This window comes from Limulus polyphemus, unplaced genomic scaffold, assembly GCF_000517525.1.
Source record: "Limulus polyphemus unplaced genomic scaffold, Limulus_polyphemus-2.1.2 Scaffold1632, whole genome shotgun sequence".
Taxonomy (NCBI): Eukaryota; Metazoa; Arthropoda; class Merostomata; order Xiphosura; family Limulidae; genus Limulus; species Limulus polyphemus.
In genome coordinates, this window is record NW_013667242.1 from 173,675 (window position 1) to 199,299 (window position 25,625).

Sequence of the window (25,625 nt, forward strand, 5' to 3'; positions counted from 1 at the left end):
GTTGTCCCCTCTTATAAGAACTTGAACATTCGTCAAAGTACATGATAGTTCTAGAAACGTTGCGGCACTGTAGTCATGTGACTGCTGACGCAACAGTATTAAAGTTTTATAATTGTTCTGGTTTATATTTATTAAGAACATGTTGCTTTGTATATGTATCAGTTTTACTTCTGTTTAAAAAATTTTCTTTTATCTTTCTCAGACAACAGAAATGGAAGTTAAAGACTTTTCTCAAGAGGTTCAGAACTTATTTAACACATTTATTAATGAAGGTCCTGGAGCTGTTGGAGATAACCTAGAGAAAGGTAATAACGTATTAAACCCTTACATAAATAAAAACTTATATATTAATGTGTAGTTATTTAGACAGTCAGTAGTCAGTTGTTGTTGTTGTTCACACAAGTTTAATAGCATTTTTCCAATTCCACCTCTGTTTAAGAATTCAGTTTTTACAATTGAGCTATAACAGTATTCTAGAGAAATGGTTTTGTCATTAGTAATTTAAACAACAGAAACAAATGTTTGTAGATAATGCTTCACTGCTCTGTATTCTAATCAGCTCTTCACTAATAATATGTGTAAAAATTCACAGTAGACCTGTTAGCGTTTTTGAGTGTGATTGTTTCTTTTGAACATTTCTTGTAACATAGCTGTTTTTGTTTCTTCAAGCTCTTCAATATTCACCAGTGAAAAATGTTTGAAAACGTTTATCAAAGCAAAATTGAACAATTCAAATGAAAATATACTGTCGTATAAAAATCAAAACTTTGACCAATGTATTAGTACAAGTAGATCCAAGATTAGTCCAAACAACAAATTGGCTGTGTATTATAAGTATTTTTGTATAAAATTAATTTGTGTTATTATATCACATGAATGGTTTTACAGTATATTTACAGAGAGGTAATCTTTGTAAGAACAGTTTGCCCTAGCTAAACAGTGCCATGCCACCACAGATGCACACTGTGGTACCACAGGTGACACATGTAGTAGTTAAGAGCAATGCCAACACAGGTAGACTTGTGGTAGGAAGAATATGCACAGCGTTTTCTAAAGAAGAATATTTTCATAACAAAATTACTAAATAACCCAGAGCCATTAAAAAAAAGGAAGCCTTCATTGTTCTCCATGAAATCTTTGCTACATAGCTCAGTGGTTCTCCTGGTACTGTTACAAACATAATAAATGTGAATTTGGATTTAATTTAAACCAGACAAACACAAGTTTTCTAGTAACACCTCAAAATTAATGGCTATTTTCCTGAGAAAGATGACCAAAGAAACTAGAATCACACTAAACTCATTTAACTTCACACCTGTCAAATCTTCTGCTGTATCTACATGGGTTTGTTGTTCTCTTGATCTGCATAAATGTGGTCTTGAGAGTTGACACCCATGAAGGGTGAAGAGAAACAACAGTTTCTGAATGCTCCAGGTTAGCTTTCAAGCTTTATTTTGTTAAAGCTTAAAAGTTCTTTAAACCTAAATTCCTATCAAGAAGAAGACATCCATGTATAGTGGAGAGTTTTGGAAAGTCTGTTAAGATTTATGATCTTAGGTAGACTTTACACACGTTTCTTACATTAAAAATTGTGATGTTGGTCAGTAGTGCATAATTAGGCCCATTAAGCTTAGCACTAGGCCTGGAACATCATTCTAATAAAGTGCAATTAACTTATGGTGTTCTGTGTAAATAGAATTCTTGTTATGAAACGTTTTTTTTTATTTATTTGATTTCAAATAATAAACAATATTAAAAAAGTGTAGAAGATAGTTAGAAATTATGTTTCCAGATTTTTTTGTAGCCTTTGACATGTGACGTTGAAAGTCTTTTGTAATAACCTGATAATTCTCGGTTATATACTTTAATGTTTTTTATTTACCATATAAAATTATGTTGTTATATTGTAGGTTTACAAGTTTTAAATAGTTTTCAAGAGAAACTGAAAGTGGTTGGGTCCAGAAGACAACAACTGGTTAATGCTGAACGATTGTTTGATCTTCCTGTCACTCCATTTCCTGAGCTTCACCAAATGCAGAGAGATATGGAGAGTTTACTCAGATTTATGCTATTTACAAGGCACAGAAGGTTTGAATAAAAGCTTACCAGCTTTTCTAAGTTTTATTTTGAAATTTGTTTGTCTTATCTGAGATGTGATGAATTAATGTTATATTGCTCATTTTTATTACTCTTCCTTTTGTTCTTCTGAGTACATTTCTATTTATAGCTTCAATTATCAAATAGTAGTTCTTTCTTGTTAAAATATTTATAACATCAAAGTGTATCTGATATTAGTGAAAGCAGAGTTCTGTCTCAGGACGGATTTCCGTCAATCAAAAAATATTAAATTGGTAAAATACAAAATTGGACTTCTTAATTTCAATACTCAAAACTATTGGATGAACGGCTACTGCAATGTATGCTTACTTTGAAATATTCAAACGAACATTTATCGATATATATAACTTTGGAAAAACTTAGAAATATTGAAGGCCAGCATGTATATATTAATAATGTTATTGATCAGAAGTTTTCCGAAGAGAAATATGTATCATGTCATTGTGAACATGAGTTGTTGTTGAACATGTGAGATTTTTGTAAGTGTTTTATGCACAGTTTATGTGCCAATTAACGATGATCCTTTCAAAGTAATTCCCATACACAACCATGAAAGTAATCAAACTCGATCTAGATTCACTTTGTTTTGTCTGTAATAGGCCTAAACTTATGAGTGACTTACCCTGTAAAGATGTAACTTAGTTGTAAGTTGTAAAACTAAACAGTCTAAAGTTAACATTAACAAATATGTTATCATAAGCAAAGTAAGGTTAGGCACTAAGGAAGCTTACCAGACTGTATGCTTAGTAAGCCTGTATGGTCTTAATGTCAATAATACAGCCAACTCCAAAAGTCCTAGCCTAGATCTAATAGTATTTTAATATAAATATACATCATTACTTCAGTAGTGCCTAGTGATATTGACTGCTGTTGTACCTTTAATTTACTAAATGGAACACTTTGACTGTAACAAGTCTGTGTTACTTGCAAAAGGGGTGGGGGTAGTAGGCTGGGGCAATGAAAATCTGCCCATTGGATTTAGAATAAAGAATACTGAAAGCTGAGATCTTGAGTCTCAGTTCTGTTTATTGCATCTCATGAACCAAAGTATTGCTTCATGAATAACTTTTTTTTTTTATTCCTGTAAACTCCCAGTGGAGCATAGGGCCGCAACAACACCTCGCCAACGGAAGTTGTTGTTGCAGTTACTTGTAGCAGGTTGGTTTTTATGGGGTGGAGTTGCTAGCCCCACGCCCAACCCTCCTCCTTTCTCATCCTAGACTTGGGACCAGGCAAAGGAGGAGGTTGGCATGTTTGGTGTGACAGGGATTCGAACCCGCAACCCTCAGATTACGAGTCGAGCACCCTAACCACCTGGCCATGCCGGGCCTCATGAATAACTTAGTTGATGTATATTATCTTTTAACAACACAGTTCTCTGAGCAATAGGCTCTAGATAATGGCTCTGTTTCCATTTCAGAGTGTAAAAACTGTTCATCTCCCATATATCTCCTCCCTGAGAGTTTTCAGTCAATTCAACTTCTCTTTGCTGCCATCCCTGTAATATTACTACATGTGTATTTAAATACAGTTAATCTTGAGTTTTACTCCTTTCATTAATTTTCACCTTATATATTGTGATGTAATATCTTTATTGTGTTAATAGTTCAGTTTTAATGTCACATTTATGTATAACCTTTTGTATTATCAAGTAATTTTCTTGTAGGTATGTCTCGGTACATTTAACGGGATATATTGCCTGATATTTTATACGTAAGTAGCAGTACTAAACAACTTGTAAACTATGTCTTGCACAATTATACAGCTTAGAGAATGTTCTTCTCAGTGTGGAAACTGACATGGTGTAAAAATAAATTTTAAAGGAATGAAAAGTAAAATATACATTTGGTTTCGAACGCACTCAATAACTTTATTTTAATGCATAACATTTTGGCCTTAGACTTACATCAGATGCTATACATGTAGATAAGGAATGTATGTATCCTTAGAATTACATCAGATGCCATACATAGAGATAAGGAATGTATGCATCCTTAGACTTACATCAGATGCTATACATAGAGATAAGGAATGTATATATCCATAGAATTACATCAGATGCCATACATAGAGATAAGGAATGTATGTATCCTTAGACTTACATCAGATGCTATACATAGAGATAAGGAATGTATGTATCCTTAGACTTACATCAGATGCTATACATAAAGATAAGGAATGTATGTATCCTTAGACTTACATCAGACACCATACATAGAGATAATGAATGTATGTATTCTTAGACTTACATCAGATGCTATACATAGAGATAAGGAATGTATGTATCCTTAGACTTACATGAGATGCTATACATAGAGATAAGGAATATATGTATCCTTAGACTTACATCAGATACCATACATAGAGATAAGGAATGTATGTATAAACTGAGAGTAACAACCAGTAATATGTTAACAGAGATAACTGTTCATTAGCACCACTCTTAAAGATTTTCCTTATGTTCCAGATATTATATACTATATACTGTTTATCTTGTAACTATAACTCAATGTTATGTAAATAACTAAAAAAGATTGACCTGGAGTAATTAGAACACATCTAATTTATAAGAACATGACTCGGAGCAAACAATTGTATAAATTGCTATCTAAATATCCTTATTATTGTCACGGATATATATATATATAGCAGGTAAAACCTTCACTAACTTATCATCATACCACATGATTATTGTAATAAAAAATGAATTTTTTATAGCCCTTGGAAACAGTATTGTCAGGTCATTAGCATTATTTAAGTGATTAAAGCTTAATGGGTAACACAGATATTCAGAGGATGAAATGAATCATTCTTAAATGCATTAAACAGTTGCTCATTTAAAATAGGTGTATATATAGGGACCCCCTTATTCATTTAACTCGTAAGAGATCCAGGGTTGGCTCTATCAAAGTGCTGAGATACTATGGAACCGATAGAACATGACTAGCCACACTGTGACACTTAGTAATGTTCTATCTCTGTATTTATACATTTGTACACTTGTTTATTCAATACCTTTTTTTAAGCAAAGTTAGTCCTTATGAAGATAACATGTCAGTGTGTCTTTACTTTAAAAGCTGCAACACATTATAACCTATACTAGCTAAAATATTGTGTTTGTACTGTGTATCTTATCACTTATCCCTTAAGTAACAAGAAAAATGTTAAAAAAGGCATAGATGGCACATGGTAAAGTACCATGCATAAAATTATTTGCTTATGTGCTATCAGTACCACATAGTTTATTTTGTTACAGTTCAAATTTCAATCTCAAAGATGTTAATAATAATTTAACAGTAGATGATGGTATTTTTCCTTCCCCCATAATTTTACTGTTATTAATGGTTAATAATACCATTTTTATCATTTATTTTCTCTATAATTTACTTGCTCATGGTTTATAAGTTTTCTTGGCACAAAATTTTTGTTTCATAAAATGTTTAACAAGTTTCATATTATGAAAAACATATCTAATTCTGTAGTTACGCCTCCCCCCCTCACATAGTTAAAGCCATAATGTTGACTAGATTTGTTCGTATGTCATCAAAGATGGAAGATGTGTCATGCTGCAGACCGTAGCAGTCATTCATAATCATTACAACCAGTCATGGGCTAATTAATGGTTAATGTACTTGTTAAAAGTTTAAATCTGGGATCTGTTTTCGTGATGTAATTAACAAAAATCATGTTTTCTTCAGTTATGGTAGAATTACTAAACTTACAATATTAGAATCTCTTAACCTAAACCCCTGTCAAAGCTTTTACACCATTATAACAGTTGTCTAATAATATTACCCATTTTGTACGGTCTAACTATTTCAGACTGCTAAAGAAGAATGGTCACAGCTACTTTGGTCACAACTGGATCCCCAAGCACTAATTGATGGATCAGAAGGATTCCTGAGAGAGCTGCGGAGGCTTCCTAAGGAGGTGAAACAAATGCCAATGGGGCGGATTTTAGAAGAGAAATTACGAGAGTTCCGTAATACTATTCCACTGTATGTGGACTTGAAACATGAGGCAGTAAGGCCAAGGTACATATAAGAAATATCCCTGTGTTTTTAACAGTATTTTAGGATGATAAAAAAACACAGACCTGATTTAGTAATTAGGTGGTAAAACAATAATCAATAAAAGTTTTATTTCAGTTTTACTTTTGATAGATTTGGGTGTCTTACACTCACTTTACATCCTTTTCTGTGTTTTAATGACACAGATAATGTAAGATAATTCATTTAAATATAAAATAAGCTTCTACTAAAAACCAAGAAACTAGAATTACTTCACACCTTTGAAGCTAAAAAATAGTCAAGAAATATTGAGTTCTTTTAAATCTAAATACTTCAAAGTAAGATGCAGGTAGGACTACTAAAGTAAAAGTTTACTGTAGATTGTGACATTATGGGCATGCAGTATTATATATATATATAATAATAATAAGAGGTATAGCTTCAAAACTATTATATCAATTACATTAATTATCAGTAGGCAATCAAGATCAGCACTATAAAACAATAATAAGCTTAATATATATTCAAAACTATTTAAAAAACAACAAAATTCCTTCGCACTTCTGGTCGTTATTCGAAAGTCATAATGAGCGGAAAGTGCGAAGGTTTTTGTTTTTTTAAATAGAGTTTTGAATTTATACATATATATATTTATTTATGATGATAATGGTGCTGGGGTTCTACCTGAGATAGCATTTTAGGATCTTGCCTAGTGTGGAAAAATACCTAAATCTGGTGCTATAAAAACAGGTTTCTTAGCAATAAATATTGTCGTACAACCATAGTAAAATATGGTCTAATGTGACAGAATACCTAAAGCTGACTGTAAAAACAGATTTCATAGCAATAAATATTGTCGTACAACCATAGTAAGATATGGTCTAATGTGGCAGAATATGTAAAGCTGACTGTAAAAACAGATTTCATAGCAATAAATATTGTCGTACAACCATAGTAAGATATGGTCTAATGTGACAGAATACGTAAAGCTGACTGTAAAAACAGATTTCATAGCAATAAATATTGGTGTGCAACCACAGTAAAAGATGGTCTAATGTGACAGAATACCTAAAGCTGACTGTAAAAACAGATTTCATAGCAATAAATATTGTCGTACAACCATAGTAAGATATGGTCTAATGTGGCAGAATACGTAAAGCTGACTGTAAAAACAGATTTCATAGCAATAAATATTGTCGTACAACCATAGTAAGATATGGTCTAATGTGACAGAATACCTAAAGCTGACTGTAAAAACAGATTTCATAGCAATAAATATTGGTGTGCAACCATAGTAAGATATGGTCTAATGTGACAGAATACCTAAAGCTGACTGTAAAAACAGATTTCATAGCAATAAATATTGGTGTGCAACCACAGTAAAAGATGGTCTAATGTGACAGAACACCTAAAGCTGACTGTAAAAACAGATTTCATAGCAATAAATATTGTCGTACAACCATAGTAAAATATGGTCTAATGTGACAGAATACCTAAAGCTGACTCTGTAAAAACAGATTTCATAGCAATAAATATTGGTATGCAACCACAGTAAAATATTAACTTGTAAACCTGTGTAGAAATGTAAATAAAAAATATTAATTTTTACATACTAGCAAATGAATGTAGGTCAGTGTACGTTGCTTACTATATAATAGTAACAGATGAATATAGGTCAGTGTATACCTAGCTTATTATATAATACTAGTAGATGAATATAGGTCAGTGTAACTATCTATTTTGTGTGTAATATTTTTGCATAACAGAAACTATGACTATATTTAATTGCCTTTTTTTGTTCTTTTTTGTTGTCAATTAACTTAGGTTTTAAAATGGTTATTAAAATATTTTTACTTGTAGTATCCTAAGGATTTTTATTTGCCTAAGTATCTACTCCACCCATTAAGACATGAAATAGTTATATCTATAGTTCTTACTTTTTAATTAGACATTGGAAACAGCTGATGGACAAAACTGGTATATTTACTTGTAGTATTCTAAGGATTTTTATTTGCCTAAGTATCTACTCCACCCATTAAGACATGAAATAGTTATACCTGTAGTTCTTACTTTTTAATTAGACATTGGAAACAGCTGATGGACAAAACTGGTATGAAATTTGACATGCATCCCGAAAAGTTTACGTTAGGTAACTTGTTTGCAATGGAACTTCATCGTTTCTCTGAAACCATTGGAGAGATTGTGGGTAGTGCTTCAAAGGAGCTTAGTATTGAAAAGGTAAGTTTTTAATTTGTATGATTTAATCTGTTTATGTATATCATTTATTTTTAATGACAACTAATTGTAATGTTGTAGGTAATATTTCAGTATAATTCAGCACCTTTCACAATAATCCAAATTAATTAAATTAAACAATTAGAATTACATATTTTAATGAAAGTATAGTTGAATTATGTCAACCTTCACATCATTTACTGAAGGGGTTACACAACACTAAGATCCAAATAACATCATGTTATAATACCATAAAAAGCTTAGAAACTATATTTGAGCCAACATCCATTGAACTCAATAATGTCCAATCCCTTAAAATTACATTAATTTTTTTTATCTTCAAACTGGTGCACTAAACTTGTAAATGTATCTGTAAAATACTTCTATTATGTCCAATCTCCATGTTATCAGTAAAAAAATTACTTTGGATTATTAAAGAATTTAAAATTAAAGAGAATAGCTTTGCTATAAGAGTAATTAAATTTTTAATCTAATTAGTTTGAACTTTAAAAATTTCTATTCCATATAGACAACTATTACATTAAATAAACTTGGCAGCATCCCCAAGCTTACAGAACTAATGGGTATTTTATGCCTATTTTTAAGATAGTGAATGAACCCGTGAGGTGTGTGTATTTCTGGTAATAAGCAGCTTCAAAGTTATTCACTAAACTTGTAAATGTATCTGTAAAATAATTCTATTATATCCAATCTCCATTTTATCAGTAGAAAACTTACTTTGGATTATTAAAGAATTTAAAATTAAAGAGAATCTTGTAGTAAACCTTTTAAAACTTTATAATCCTGTTTAGAGTAACTAAAGTGTTAGAATTAATTAAAAAGTTCTATTTTCATAGAATTTCAGTTGTTATCAGATGTGTATTTGTAGCAAATTTGACAAGTTATATCGAATTAGATTGTATATTAGACTGAATCTGACTCTTAAATAGATTGAAAGGTCTTCTGTAGGGAGAGAGTTGATACCAATTTTGAATAATTAAGATAATATTAAGTTTTATGGTAATCTTTTTTAAAGGGAGTGCAAGAAGTTCAAGAAATTTGGGACAGTATGAAATTTGAGATTGTTAAATATATGAAAGGCACGGAAGAGAGAGGTTTCATCCTCTCTGCTGTTGATGATGTGTTGCAAGCATTGGATGATAATGGTATGAACCTACAAAGTATGTCAGCATCTCGATTTGTTGGACCTTTTCTAAAAGTTGTACAAGAATGGGAACGAGCACTGTCACACATCAGTGAAGTCTTGGAAGTAAGTTTTAATAACTTGGCTTTTAGCTAGTAGTGAACAGATTGTGCATAAGATACTTAACCCTTTGAGTGCCTAATTAAATTTTGGCTGGGTTCTCAAAAAGTCATTTATCCACTAAAATATGAAATTTAGAATTTGATTTTTGTTAGTACATTTTCAATATCAAAATCCTCTAGTTGCACTTTTGCTTGGCAATATACACATGGGTGGTATTAAGGCAGGAAATTCAAGGATGTATGAGTATCCCGATTGTTGCACTATGAGGAAATGTTTTTGTGACACCGTGAGGTAAATCTGCTTGTTGCACCAAATGGCTATAAATGTCAAATCTGACTATAGCATCCAAAGGGTTAATCTGTTTTTGTGAGTTTTGTAGGTGATTAAATAGCCAAAGTTAAGAGATGTTTGAGAAAAACAATGTTTGTACTTTAGTTCAGATAGTACAAATTCTTTAGATCAAGACTTCTTTAAAAAATAAGGCCGGGCCTTAAAATACTCTTAACTCGATATACAGTATTTTGTCACCATATTAAAATCTATACTTTGATTTCCAGTTTGCCTGAAGTAAACATGTTTTGATGACCATGAATATCACATTAGCTTCAGAGCAATCAACAAACAATGGTTTCTTGTGGGTTCTTGTTTGCTCTGATCAGGAGGCTTCTGTTGCAGGAAATAATGGTTGAAGTGAGAATTGTCCTCTAGTTTTTCTTCACCTAATATATCAATGTTTCATTGGGGTTTGAATGAGAAATTTTATTTAATTAAGATTACTTGAAGGAATTAAATTGTATCAAATCATCTAAACATTTACTTAAGCTCAGAAAAAACTGTTTGTGAATATGAAAACTTTCATAACTATAACATCCACTCCATCTTATACTATTTTAACACATTTACAGTGTTCATTTTATGTGGAATATAACAAAATTATGCTATAATGGATATGCAGTCGAATGTCAAACATTTGCAGAAAGAAAAGACACAGCTAACAGACTTATTATACAAAATAGTTTATATCATGATTCAAAGGCTAGTGCAGATAAAGGGTAAGCTGTCTTTGAGGCTGCTTCAAATTTCTATAGTTCATTGATCGACATAGTATATTACAGTGTTTTAAGTACGTTGTCTTGGGCTGGTATCATTTTACTTATGTTTTTATTTTTTAAATCCTTAATTTTCCCAACTAAAAGCTCCACTTGAAAGAGTATAATCGTTTGGTTCTCCTAAAACCAACTTTTCTAAGGACCTGTTTGATTTAATTAAAACACTTTGTAGATATAGTCCGTTTTTGTATTGTTAAATTTGAAACTATACAAAGTGTATAAAATTTTACACGTGTATTTACATTTGTCACAAATATTTGCTGTTGTTATTTTTTTCGTTTTAAATGTAATTTTCCATGATAATTACCAAAAGTTTATGTTAAATTATTTTGTAATTATCAGTGAGTTGAAATTAAATTTATTAACCTGTCATTAAATTTTTTAAATTCATTGGCACTTGTGTAAGTGCTCAATCTTAAGAAACTCACTTTTTTTTTAATAAACAAAGATTTTTTTACAAAGTTCTAAGAATGAGACTAGCCATATATTTTTATTAAGTTAAATAATCCTTATGTGACATATAATACCAAGAAACCTGGTAATTCTTCTGTGATATACAGTCCTAAGAATTCAGATACTGCTTTGACAACATATGGTATATACAGATGCACCAGAAGCTCTAAATTGCTCTGTATATGTATTATAACCACCTCATCATATTTTTTGAAAAATGTGAGAATTTGTTATTTTACTCCTGTCTGAAAAAGGTGTCTGTATAATCAAATTTCTCAAAACATCCCTGTCTAATGTAATGATTAAAGTACTTCTATTTACAGATCTAGATGGGTGTAGCATTATATATACTACTACTACTAAAGGTTGAGTAAAGTGTGTAGTTTCAGGTCATGAATAACTGTAAATATATGTTAAGTATCTGCTGTCTAAAAATGATTGTTTTTATGTACAGGTTTGGATGGTAGTTCAGAGGAAGTGGATGTACCTGGAAAGTATTTTTATTGGAGGGGACATTTGCTCTCAGTTACCTGATGAAGCCAAAAAGTTTGATAGCATAGACAAAAAGTTCAGAAGTGTTAGTTATTTGTATTTTCAAACAATAAGATTAATTTTATTTTACAGTTACCATGTATTTTTCCAAATTTTCACACTTGGCTAATACTGGAAAACTTGTCTTGCATAATGTTTGTTCTTCCTTGCATACATAAATACCATCTTCTTTCTAGTAGTTGTGTGATTATGTACATATGTCTACATTAATGTACACTTTTGCTCTGTGCTATTCCCATGTGCTTGTACCAGTATATATGTATATATATTTTGCAAGCATTTTTTAAAGTGCCCCCCTTGATGGATAAGTGATAAGTCTGAGGGCTTTTAACACTATTGATCAGGTTTCAATAACAAACAACAAAATTTTTTCAAAGGTGTTTGTCTGCTTAAATCTGTTTGATCATTTTCCGTGTGCAGATCTTGGAGAGAAGAAACTACCAGGCTCTGAATATTCAGACAAAAATTTGAAATATTGTTTTAAAAAGCTAAAAGAAGCAGTGTGATATAGCCAATGAGTTCTTTCTCTCTCTCTCTCTCTCTATATATATATATATCCTAGAATTTCAGTTATTTTTAAGTGCTCCATTTGCATTTGGCTAACTAGTACCAAAAGTAGAAGTCCCTTCAGATATGGGCCCGGCATGGCCATGTGGTTAGGGTGCTCGACTCGCAATCTGAGGATCGCGGATTCGAGTCCCCGTCACACCAAACATGCTCACCATGGGGGTGTTATAATGTGACGGTCAATCCCACTATTCGTTGGTATAAAACTAGCCCAAGAGTTGGCGGTGGGTAGTGATGATGACTGGCTGCCTTCTCTCTAGCCTTACACTGCTAAATTAGGGACGACTAGTGCAGATAGCCCTCATGTAGCTTTGCACGAAATTCAAAACAAACCCTTCAGATATTTATTAACAGTGTTTTAATGTTGTTGTTGTTTTTTGAGCGATTTCATAAGTCTAATCAAACTCAATTCTTCTGTTGGTTACTGTGTGTCTTGTCCTAATATATGATAGAACAATAGTGATAAGACTTAATTTAAGTAATTATTTTGTTATTTGGTATTCAAGCAAGTTTAGATTGATTCTTCCTTATTCATGTTGGTAACTAATGAAATGTTTGTGTTGTTTTAAGTATGTTTTGGTTTTCTTCTAGAAACCCATGCATGAAGTGTAACAAAAATAAAGACAGTGTGTATGAAATGTTGAAAAATGTGTATTGCTGTTACTTTTGATCAGTTGGCTATTGGGTTTAGAGTATAAATATATAACTTTCAGAGTTCCTGTATTTGGAGGATACTATGAAGTTACAGAATTCCTTGCCATATATCTTTAAACATTTCTCATAAACTGATCTTTTGCTTTCTTTTACTCAGTGTTATTTAATAAACTAATAATAATATTAAGAGTTCGTTGTAGCACATAAATCAGAATAGTACTGTTAATGGTTTATGCAAGAATATCACTCTTCTATCATTGTTAATATAAAGATAAGGTGTTTCAAAAGGAATAAAATTTTCATCTGAACAATAATATTAAAATCTAAACAAATACCTAGCTTATATATCTTCCTTACAACAGTGTGTTTGGTTTAATAGATAATGCAAGATACAGCTAAGAAACCAAACATCAAAGAGTCATGCCACATGCCTTGCAGACTAGAGGAGTTACAGAAATTGAACCAGAACTTAGACTTGTGCCAGAAATCTCTAAATGATTACCTTGACTCAAAACGAAATGCTTTCCCACGGTTCTTTTTTATTTCAGATGAAGAATTGTTGTCCATCTTAGGTAGCAGTCAGTACACATGTGTGCAGGAACATATGATAAAGGTAATGTAAGCAAAGACTTATCTATGAAAACTTAACCTCCTCTCTTTTATACATGCATACAGGAACAATTGCTAAAGGTGATGTAAACTATGACAACTTAACCTCTTAACTTCCTCTCTTTTAGCAGTTAGTATATGTGCATTCAGGAACAATTGATGTAAAGGTTAAATAAAGCAATTACTGATGTATGACAACTTAACCTCCTCTCTTTTAGCAGTCAGTACATGTACGTGCAGGAACTTGTGATAAAAGTATTGTAAAGTAAATACTGATGTATGACAACCTCCTCTCTTTAATCAATAGTACATGTATATGCAGGAACTTGTGATAAAGGTAGGTAATGTAAAACAAGGACTGATCGATGACAACGTAATCATCTCTCTTTTAACATTACTTTTCTCTTGAAAACCATTCAAAACGTCAGCTCATAAGAATATCTTTGAATTTCAGTTGCTGACATTTAAAAAAATGACCTCTCCTCATCAGGGGTAAAGACAGGTAGACCTGTCAAAAGTCCGAGAGTATTACCAGTTTTTAATGTGACTTACCAACATTTTTGATTTCCTATGTACTATTGTGAATTTCAATTATTCAAACAGTGTTTTTGACTTCAAAGCTATGATGATAATTTTTATTCATATAAAAGTTTTTCAGCTGACAATTAAGACATTCATTTTTTCTTAATCCCTGATAACACAGAATTTTGAAGCTAATGTGGATACAAAAGTGAATGACCTTTAAAATTACCAAAGTAACAAGTGTGTGATCTAATACAGAAAATAATAATTTTCATGTTAAATGTTTTACCAGATGTTTGACAACATAGCTAGTCTGAAATTTGAGCAAGAGAAAACGACACATGGTGACGAAGACATTACCGCAACAGCCATGATTTCTAGTGAGGGAGAAGTGATGGCGTTTCATCGACCAGTCCCGGTTGTTGGTCGTGTCGAGGAATGGATGACTGGTGTCCTTCAGGAAATGAGGGCTACTAATAGGTTTATTACCAAAAAAGCTATTTATGAATATGGCAAGACAGAGAAGCAAAGAACCTCTTGGATGCTTGACTTTCAGGGAATGGTGTGTCTGGCAACTAACCAGGTAAGGTTATAGTTAAAATCTTATTTAAAAACTATAACTTGTATAAATTCAAACAGTGAATGTAAAAGTGATCACACCATTTTATGGATGTTTCTATAAATATTAATGTGTAAGTGAATGAAGAAAAACAAGAAGTAAAGATTGAAACTAATCAGTTCCTAAAGTTATGTATAAGTGACTGATTTTTAAATGTGTTAACACATTTTTCTTTCATGTTTGTGAACTGTGGTAGATTGTTTCTTATACTTAAAAATAAGTGTTCAATAAATATATTGTTGTAAACAGCAACTACTAGTGGACATTGATGTTATAAAATGTTTAAAACAACTTTTCTGCCATATGCGTTTATTATTGCTGTAAATGGTTATATTTGGCTAGGGTTGGTGATGTATTTTTCTAAACATACATTATTCAGTTTGGTGTTAAGTAGTAGCATACGTCAATCTGCTTTTTGTAAATTGTTCCTTGCAATAAGGGCCCCCAGTGGCACAGTGGTATGTCTGCAGACTTACAACTCTAGAGACCGGGTTTCGATACCTGTGGTGGGTAGAGCACAGATAGCCCATTGTGTAGCTTTGTGCTTAACTTCAAACAAACAAACAAACCTTGCAATAAGTTTTAAAGTATATCATATTTAGTTCTATACATTTTCAAATTAATTTGTAAAGAACTTAAGCTGTAAAGACACCAGAGAAGTCTTCCATAAGAGTTCAACTCCCTGGTTAATTTCCTTGAGGACAATATTTTTACCTTCATTTGTGTGATTTTTATACAATGTAGATGCAGCAACACCTCTGCTTAGTCACTGAAATACTGTCCTCACAGAAAATTGTTAGACAGTTGTAGTCTAGAAATAATATACCTGAGACTTATGAATTTAAATTATGTTATATTGATCTTATATAGTTGTTAAAAACAACATCTGTTACTTATTTGGTAGGTCTGGTGGACAGCAGAGGTGGAATATGTGTTTGATAAAGTCAAGAAAGGAAATAAAACAGCTATGAAAGACTATGCTCGACAACTCCATGCACAAATTGATGAACTCGTCTTCAAGGTACAGCAACAGCTTTTTTTTTTCTTTTTCGTACATGTAGTAGTATTAGTGGGTGGACCCAGGCCAAAATATTTTGCAATGTAGTACACCTCCCTCCTCCCAATACAGAAAGCAACAACATGTGGTGTTGAAAAGTGTTAGCAAGGTCAAGATTTATATATACATGTATATATGTCAAACCCTGAATTTCTATACAATTGGAGAATCCAAAAAATTTACTTAAATTTTCAAGATGAGGTTAAGTGTAAAAATGATTAATAAACTAGGTTTTTAACAATTTTGTTTCAAAGACAAGAACCAGTTTTAGTGATGCAAAGGTTTATTTGACACAAATTATTACCAATTTATCTTTAAAGACAAAAATAAATTCTAGTCATAAAGAAGAATTTGTTTGGAAAAAAAAGTATTAAGAAGACTCGTGCTCATGTAAAGCATTTACACTAAAGTTTTAAATCCTGTATTCATTACGATAGAAGCCAGTTATATTATTTGACATAATCATGCTAATAAAAGACTAATAGCCAATGGACTCCCTCAGAACAATGGGTAACATCACATTATATGTATGTCTAGCCTTTTTTAATATATTTGCCATATTATATGTATCTAAACATGAATCCTTTGTAGTGTGAGACTCATTTTGATCCACACTCCCAACTTTATAAGTATTATACAGTCCTCACCACCAATTGGTGAAGGGACAGAAGGATGAGCTTCCAAGGCATCATTCCAGATGCTAATCTGAACATCATTTACATGCTCTCAGTCAGTTGTTGGGTAACAAAGAAAAGTTATCAGAAGTTCTACTGATTTAAACTGTGCAGGGGGTATATCCATTGTAGTGCCAAATTTGGTAAGGCTTCTTTATTTTTCCTGACAAACTGATAAGTATTTAGTTTGCCAACTCTTGCAAGACTACTTTTTAATTACATTTTTGCGTACACTTCTGCCAACAAACTGTGGGCAGGTTAGATGCCTACAGTTGATACACTGACTCTGTTTTTTTATTCTAAACTTATTCAGTGACTTATTCTTAGCAGTTTTTCATGCTATATATTCTTTTATCCTTGCATCAATATTTCCATGAGATCAGTGTTGTCTCATATCCCTTGTAATACTTTCCATAAATGAGTTAATGTTTTAGGTTTATGACTTCTTAATGCATGATTAAGCAAATTAAAGACACAAAAATTCATTGGAGCTGCATCAGGAGTCTTGACAATTACATGCTTTGAATGGGATTGCTGTGATTCTGATTTCTTTGGTTGTTCTTACTCATGAAAGCAATCATTAATTTTGTTATACGTCTGAAGGTTTGTAAACTTTTGAATTTTAAGCCTCTGTCATATTCAAATCGTTTTTTAGTTGATTTGTTAATGGTATGAGAAGAAATGCTTAACTCCATTACAGTGGCTTGTTAAGGGGCTGTGTTTTTTAACCATAGTTTTCACCTTACAAATGAGGGCATTGCTCATGATTAGCTAGAGCAATGGTTTTAAAGACTTTTGATGTTCTAAACACTTTGCTGTAATAGTTTTTCATGGAGAACTTTGAAGATTCCCTTATAAATGTTTTTGGCCTATGGCTCAACCTCATTTAGCAATCTTGCTATATGGGACCAGTCACCAGTCAAGTTTTGGAGTAATTTTACAAGCCTGCCCAGCACAGTTTGATTTTATATGCAGGACAAATATATATATCATGTGGCCAGTTTTAGTAATCTCCTGATATTTGCAGGAAAATGGTAGTTAATTTCTATGCATTTCCATAATATGTAAATGACCCTCTGTATATTTAACATAAAGTTTTTATTTTGCAGGTGAGATCGCAGCTATCTAAAAATGACAGGAAGAAATTCAACACAGTTCTCATTATAGATGTTCATGCCAAGGATATTGTTGATGGATTTGTACGAGACAGGTAAAAAATGATACACTACGTATAAGACATTAACTTGGTGAACAAGGTTTTAATTAATAAGTAAACACTTTTAATATTGTGCTAAATATATTACTAAGCAAATGTCTTGATAATTACAGTAACTATTAACAAATTCAAATGCAGTTTAACTGAATTTCTTGATCCATGGGTGGGGAGATGGAGTGAAAAGAAGTAGGTATAAACTACAATGAAAAAACTTGAATAGAGATTGGTAGAAATAAATTTTATTTTTATTGTATACTAGATACAGGCAATCATCACTTTACTTGTAAGACTAGAAGAACCCTATATCAGTCTCAAATAAGAAGACTTCATAAGAACTCTTCATCCATTAAGAAAGAAATACCCAAATCAGATGTTTTCAAATTTTGCTTAGCTAACTGAAGATTTAGTTTCTATCCAGTTACTTCTAATTCATCCTGTTTTTATATAATTTGAATACTATGCACTGCAAGTTCAAACTGATAGTGCATTGTGTTTTTTTAACTTTTAATAGCAATTTAAATCCTTAATCTCTGAAATAAGCTATTACTCACGCCTCATCAGTGCAGTGAAGGAGAAAAGAAATAGTGATAAAATATTCTGGAATGATAGAAAAGAAAGTAAAATTAAAGAACTAAGAAATGATTTTGAAAGAAATTACAAAATCTTCTGCACATCAATAAAAGGGTTTTATAGTGGGCCAATGTGAAGAATTTGACAATGTGGCAACTCTAGCTTAATACATAGAAAGTCCAAACATGTGAAACGTTTAGCTAAAAACACTGTGGCATCCCAAGTCCTGAGCAGATAATGAAACAGCCACAAATTTTAGGCTTTCTCTCTGATTTTTACTCTATGTTACAATTACCTCATTGGCTGAACAAGTATGATATACAACCCATTCCCTATTGTAGATCATGGCCATGTGTTAGCATCAATTAAAACCATGATGTAAACATGAAGTACTTTGATTTTTTGGAAAAGACAAAAAATACACAAATACATATTTTGATGCATGACTTGTCTATAGTCTTATTTTATTGATTTAAAAACTTAGTGTCAGGTTACTAGTCAATGAATGACATCTTGCGTATATCCATCAACCAGCTCATTGTCACTACTAGACCACTGGTCATAGCAGGCATCCCACAAACAAAATGGTACACAAAGGATTGTACAGGATTCTCTTATTTTCGTACTTCTATGTGCATTCTTATCTCACTCCTCAAACACATAATAATTTCAAGAGGTAAAAAATGTGTTTTGCTTGAAGTTACTTATCTGTATGAAGAAATTTTAGATTTCATTGTTGGTGAACTAGTTAGTAACCTGCAATTTGCACATTGCACCCAGTTCCTGTTCTTTTTTAAGTATTAGATTTTAATTATTTCTTGCTGAACACCTTAAGTCAAGAGTTCTCAGACTTTTTCAGCCTGGAACCCCTATTGTAAGGGTGAACATTCAGGATTCCCCAGGTGTAAAATGCCAAAAAAAAGCAGAGCCAGGCATCATCTAATGGCTAGCATTCCTAGACTGTGAATCCAAGGGTTAATGGTTTGTAACCCTTTGGAGTCACAGATGTGCTATAATAGTGAAGGTCAAATCTCACTGTCAGTTTCTTAAGAGTTAGCAGTGGGAGTTGCTCACTAGCCTTTGCCTCTAATTTATTGGCTGAAAATTAGGGATAGCTATGCACAGATTGTGTTTCTGTAGCTTTACATGAAAACCTGAAATTAGCTAAAAAGGAAATAATTTCTTTTCAGCACAACAAGACAGTGAAGAGGTTAAGAAGATGAAGCAAGTTTTCTTTTGATATATTTACAAAAAACAAATCTTCAGAACTTGTTACATTTTTATTTTAACTCCTTTGCGTACTCTTGTTGATTAGTCTTGCACACTTTTTTTATAATAAGAAATTTTCACTCGCAGTATTCTGGATGCCCAGGAGTTTGAATGGGAGAGTCAGTTGAGGTTTTACTGGAAGAAAGACCCAGATGAACTGATGGTACACCAGTGTTCTGGAGTGTTTCAGTATGGATATGAGTACATGGGGTTGAATGGGCGATTGGTGATTACTCCTCTCACTGATCGAATTTATCTGACAATCACTCAAGTAAGAAACTCCTTGATAATAAAGTGGAAAGAAAATGGATGATTGAGTAAGAGGTTCTGATTTTGTCTGATTTTTTAAAATATAAAATCATTTAGTTGGTATATTTTAAACCATCAAAACATAACTGTTAAACTAAAATAAGTTTTGCACCTTAGAAGTTTACTTAGTTGTAGTACTTTTCAGCAACTTTGACTTTGTATGATAACTTAATTAGAAGTTATTGTTATGTGTTTCTATTTCAGAATCTCAGCTTTTTCCTTGTTAAATTGACCTGCTTACTTCTGTGACATAAAGTTTTTATGATAGTGGTATTACTGATTATGTCTGTATACACTCTTCATCTTTGCACATTCTTTTATTACATTCCTTCCTTTTCAGGCACTCTCCATGTATCTAGGAGGAGCTCCTGCGGGACCTGCAGGGACAGGAAAGACAGAAACCACCAAAGATCTAGCTAAAGCTTTGGGTCTGCTGTGTGTTGTCACCAACTGTGGTGAAGGTATGGACTACAAGGCTGTGGGAAAAATCTTTTCTGGCCTTGTCCAGTGTGGAGCCTGGGGCTGCTTTGATGAGTTTAATCGCATAGACGTGTCAGTGTTGTCTGTTATTTCTACCCAGCTTAAGACTATACAAAATGCTCTTATCATGAAACTCAAAAAATTCCATGTAAGTGACTATTTTTGAGTTTATAAATCTGTTTGACTATGGAAGTGAATTAAATTCGTAAGTTGGTGTTCTTCTCAAACATATGTTTATGAAAACAAACATATATGACTGATAGGGTAATTTTTGACGTTTTTTCTTCCACTTCAACTTTAAAGGTATATGATATTGGTAGTATACAAGCATCTTTTCCATTTATGACTATTTAGGGTTCTTAGCATTTCCATTAAATGATTAGTAAAAGCTTTTTGCTGTAAAACTTTAAACTGATTTTATGTATTTGAAAAGATAGGGTGTTTGCTCTTCTGTAGCAAGGTTCTGCATTAGAAATCCCAATCTGTCTACAGCACTTTCATCACTGCTACGGCCCATAATCAAGTTAAAGTACACACAAAGAAAATTATAAACAATGCATTTTAAACAAATGGTAATGTGAACTCACATAGGAGGAAAACACTTTATAAATTGATTTAAGTGTTAGTACAGCAATGATCTCTAATTTGAAGAATTTTCATGCTATTTAACAACTTTTATTCGAGTTAAAAATTACTATCTGAGACAGATAAGTGAAAATGTATGTATAGTTTATTATTCTTAGAGCTCAGTGCATAACCTGATTTACTTGTTTTGATAAAAAATCATTTCATATTTTTAATCATATGAGAATCAAAACGTGCTCAGATCAGTAAGCTCGTCAAGCAATGCAATTTGAAAAACAAAAGGGACTCAAAGTTTAGTTATGGTCTACATGCTCATGAAATATTGCTTGATTTTCAAAGTGTTCCTATCCTTGCTTTATTTTAAATTTTCAGTTTGAAGGCCAAGAAATATCCCTAGACCCTAGAGTTGGTATCTTCATAACCATGAATCCAGGGTATGCGGGGAGAACTGAGCTCCCTGAGAGTGTCAAGGCTTTGTTTCGTCCAGTTGTCTGTATTGTACCTGACCTCCAGCTAATCTGTGAAATCATGCTTTTCTCTGAGGGCTTTTTGCTGGCTAAAGTAAGTACTGAGAATAGTGAATATGCTGCTGTGTTTGTTAAGTACAACTAATTATAACAAGAAAAATACATTTGCAGTGAAACATTTATTCTTACGTTATTATATAATCTCCATATCCTGTTTGGTTTTCTTATACTTGATTAGATCTGGAAACCATTCAGAGCATGGCATATATAAATATTTCTTTGTCTCAAATTGTGGACACCAGAACATAGAAAAACTACTTGAAAAATGTTTGAAATAATTAAGACGGCTTTACACCTCATTTTGTCTTTGATTCAGCCAACACTGTGATAAAATGACTTTCTTTCAATAGAAGAAACACCAGAAAACAAGATCTGATGCCCTCCACCGTCTTTCCATTAGATCTTTTCATTCTTTATGTGTACCTAATCTATAAAGATATAATTGTGTTTTGAATATCCCATAGTTTTGACCTTTTTCATTCTTGATATTTCACATCTTAAACACTTTACTCTTAATGACAAGTTTTCTGTAATATGTATAGTTTATATCATTAGGTACAAAGTTGACATGGAGTTTTATTGTTTTATGTATTGTTCATCTTAAAGAAAAACTTTAGAGAAGGGTTACGGATATTAAATGTTTATTGTTTCTCCTCTGGTTTTTAGTTTTTCCATTGAGCAGTTAGTAAAAGTTTTATGCTGTAAAACTTTCTTTCAAAAGTGGGCTATTTGCTGTTGTATACAAACTATAGCATTTTATTATAACTTCATTGGAAGTTATCATTATTATGTTTCTCTATTTCAAAAGTTCAACGTCTTCCTTGTTCAATTGATCTGGTTACCCATTAATTCTGTTTGTATCTAAAACTCAACTACTTATTTGAACGATTCAGTAGTCCAAATAATTTGTAAAATGCATTTGTAAAAAAGTATTACTTAAAGTTTTTATTTCACAAAACTTCAAGCCGAAGTAAAAATTTCTTGATTTGCAGAATATCCTTTTAGGCTTTATTATAAACAAGCTGAGGTACCCATCCTTTGTCCTGGTTATGAACTTAAAAAAATTTGTAGGTGGATGCTGTGATAAATAACAAAAATCTTAACTTTCACACAATTTATTTATAACATAACATATTATTACAGTATTCATTATCACCTGACCAAAAATTTTATATAAGCTTTAATAACTATATATATATATGTGTGTGTATATATATATATATATATACTTAAAACATGCACACTGGTCAAGGTGACTTTGTAGGAAGAGGTAGCAGCTAAAGTAATGGTGATAGAGGTGCATTCTGTTACCTGCTTTTTACACCCACCTCTTAATGTCCTTTCACAGTGTTTCACTTGATTAAATAATTGACAGTCATTAGCTGCAGAAGTGTCTTATGGGCCACAGTTGAAAGTTCACATGTCAAAATAGGAAGTGGGTATAACTCAAGCAACGGCCCTTCATATCAATCTTATGGTGGCTGTTGGAGTAGAAACTTCAACTTAGTTTGTGTTATTGCTATAGTGGCAGCCCATTCTTTTCATTGCAGTCCTCCATAGAGAGTGCCAGTGCACTCTCTGAGATATATAAGATGTTTGTGTGCCCTTCCCCCCACATTGTGTATATGTTGTTTTGTAGAAAATTTAATAAAAGTTTTTTATGGTGTAAGGACATGGTGCCATCTATGAACGTAGTTAACATTAACTTACGTCAAAGATAATAAATGTACAATAACATTAATAATGGTGGTTGGAGGGGTTTGTGAACCCCATTAATATACCCCTTGTTCCATTCAAAAGCTCAAGGAAAACCTATTGTTTTGATTATCTAGTTTTGGTTCCTTTATATTTCATATGCAATTCACATAAAACCTCTGATGAGGTGTTCTTATTTCTTTAGTTTTTGTTGTACATTTAATTTTTCAATCTTGATTTGCGATGTTCAGCCATTATATATTTCTATTTTATTGTTGATATTCAAAATTAGGGAATATTTTGAAACAAATTTTAATTGATAAGTGAATTGTTTATAGCCTACCTTGTACCTCAAAATTATTCAAATTAATGTATAGTATTGTTAAGTTATTGTGAATTTTAATTAGTTTCCCATGAAACATTACTCTGTGAAGGTTAGAGCCAAAGAACACTTATAACTAATATTAAGCTTAATGTGGACTCATGGCTGTTAATATTGAGTTTAACAGTGTTGGTTAAAGACATGTAAATCTGTTTTTCTTTTTATGTTATTTTTTTGTATGGTTACTGTACATACTATTTGAAAATTCTGTTAGTGATTTTTGCCTTATAATAGATAACATACATTTAAGATTGCACTGAGAAACAAAACTGATACCGCAAACACCTGAGTACCCCAGTTTTACACTATATCAGAACAAGGTCTCTTTAGGCCATAAATGGAGAAAGTCAGTAAACATTTAAGTACCCCAGTTTTAAACTATGTCAGAATAAGGTCTCTTTAGGCCAAAGTGAAGAAAGTCAGTAAACACCTGAATACTCCAGTTTTAAACTATTTTCAGAATGAGGTCTCTTTAGGCCATAAATGGAGAAAGTCAGTAAACATCTGAGTACCCCAGTTTTAAATTATGTCAGAACAAGGTCTCTTTAGGCCAAAGTGAAGAAAGTCAGTAAACACCTGAATACTCCAGTTTTAAACTATGTCAGAATGAGGTCTCTTTACGTCAAAGTAGAGAAAGTCAGTAACCATCTGAGTACCCCAGATGTTTCATAATTTAAATTTAGTATTTTTTTTATTTTTTTTTGTACACTATATATATTTCAACTTTATGGTTCTTTTGAAGATTACTTACTAAGCAATGCACTAGTCAATGAATTAAAAATTAAAGCTGAATTTATATCTGGTTTATGATAATAATGATTAAGATTGCATAATTTATTGTTATTTTTAAGTACTGTTAATCTACGAAGATGGATTGTCAGTTGTTACATGTAAGGTTAATAATTTTCAAAAGTACAATTTACTTTGAAACTTAAGTATATAATTTTAAGATAATCTCACTATTCATTCATATTTCTGTAATTTTGAGTTAGACATATGTATTGTGTACACTTAGATGTTGGCCAAAAAGATGACTGTACTGTACAAACTTTCCAAGGAACAGCTATCAAAACAGCATCATTATGATTTTGGACTTCGAGCATTGAAGTCTGTTTTGGTGATGGCTGGTGAACTGAAGAGGGGATCTCCAGAATTACGAGAAGTGAGGATGACACAAACATTTTACTTTTTATGTGTGTGTGTGTGTTTACATTTTCATTGATGATATGGAACTTTATAGCTTTCAGATTGTATAATTCAAGGACGAGGCTAGCACACAGTCACCTGATCTCCACAACAACTGGAGAATAAAGAATCTAATATGTGGAATGACAGAAGTGGTGATTTTTAGTGATAGAATAAAACAGACAAGTTTTGATGTGAAGCTGAAGCACAGTAAATATTTTATTTGTTGAATTAGACAAAAGAAATACTGATCTTATTATTGAAAAAGACTATTTAATTGTGGTATTTTTAGTTGAAAAGTAAAATAAACTGTACTTAAAGATGAAGAAAGGATAACTAACATAATCACCACAAATAACGTCTAAAAAATTAAAAATAGACAAAACTTTACTGGCAGGTTACTTCAAGACTGCCATAAAAGTACCAAATTGCTTTCACGGTGCACATTCTATGTAGAGCTAACTAATCAGGAAACGTTTAGACAAGAATCCAAGGTATCTGCTTTATTTGACAGTTGTAAAACAGTCATTAATACACGGGGTCAAATAGGATACAATAAAACTGTTCTCTGAAACATTAAATAGTCACCATGATTGGGCCCTGTTGCAGAAGTCACACCTTAGGCTAAACTTAGTACATGACCTTGACTAGATTTAGAATGTTATGAAGTATAATTTAGAAAATGTTAAAGTTTTGTAGGTGTGAAATATATATTGTTGCATCAGCGAGTCACATGACTACTGTGATGCCATGTTTCTAGAACTATCCTGTACTTTAGCGAATGCTCTAGTATTTACTAGATATAGGGTAGTCGGGTATATAAAAGAGGGGGACAACGTGACGCAGGAAGGTAATGTGTGTGTGTAGAAAGTGAGTATTTGATCTGCAGTCAGAAGTATTATTGAGCATGTTCGTTGTTATAGCGTTTGTTTAGCGCGATTGTTGAAGTTGAGTGTATCGT

The 25,625-nt window shown here is 32.1% G+C and overlaps 1 protein-coding gene across 1 annotated transcript in view; it reads left to right on the plus strand.

Annotated features, from left to right (window-relative positions):
- The window catches only part of LOC106464372 (dynein heavy chain 10, axonemal-like), a 125,092-nt gene that overhangs the window by 49,123 nt on the left and 50,344 nt on the right, over positions 1-25,625 (plus strand). The window contains 15 exon segments of the mRNA XM_013924509.2: positions 203-305; positions 1,911-2,054; positions 2,057-2,088; positions 5,941-6,152; positions 8,210-8,366; positions 9,400-9,633; positions 11,647-11,769; positions 13,345-13,578; positions 14,389-14,679; positions 15,620-15,736; positions 17,556-17,656; positions 19,589-19,772; positions 20,151-20,438; positions 21,248-21,436; positions 24,495-24,641. Coding sequence (XP_013779963.2) covers positions 203-305; positions 1,911-2,054; positions 2,057-2,088; positions 5,941-6,152; positions 8,210-8,366; positions 9,400-9,633; positions 11,647-11,769; positions 13,345-13,578; positions 14,389-14,679; positions 15,620-15,736; positions 17,556-17,656; positions 19,589-19,772; positions 20,151-20,438; positions 21,248-21,436; positions 24,495-24,641 — 2,556 coding nt within the window.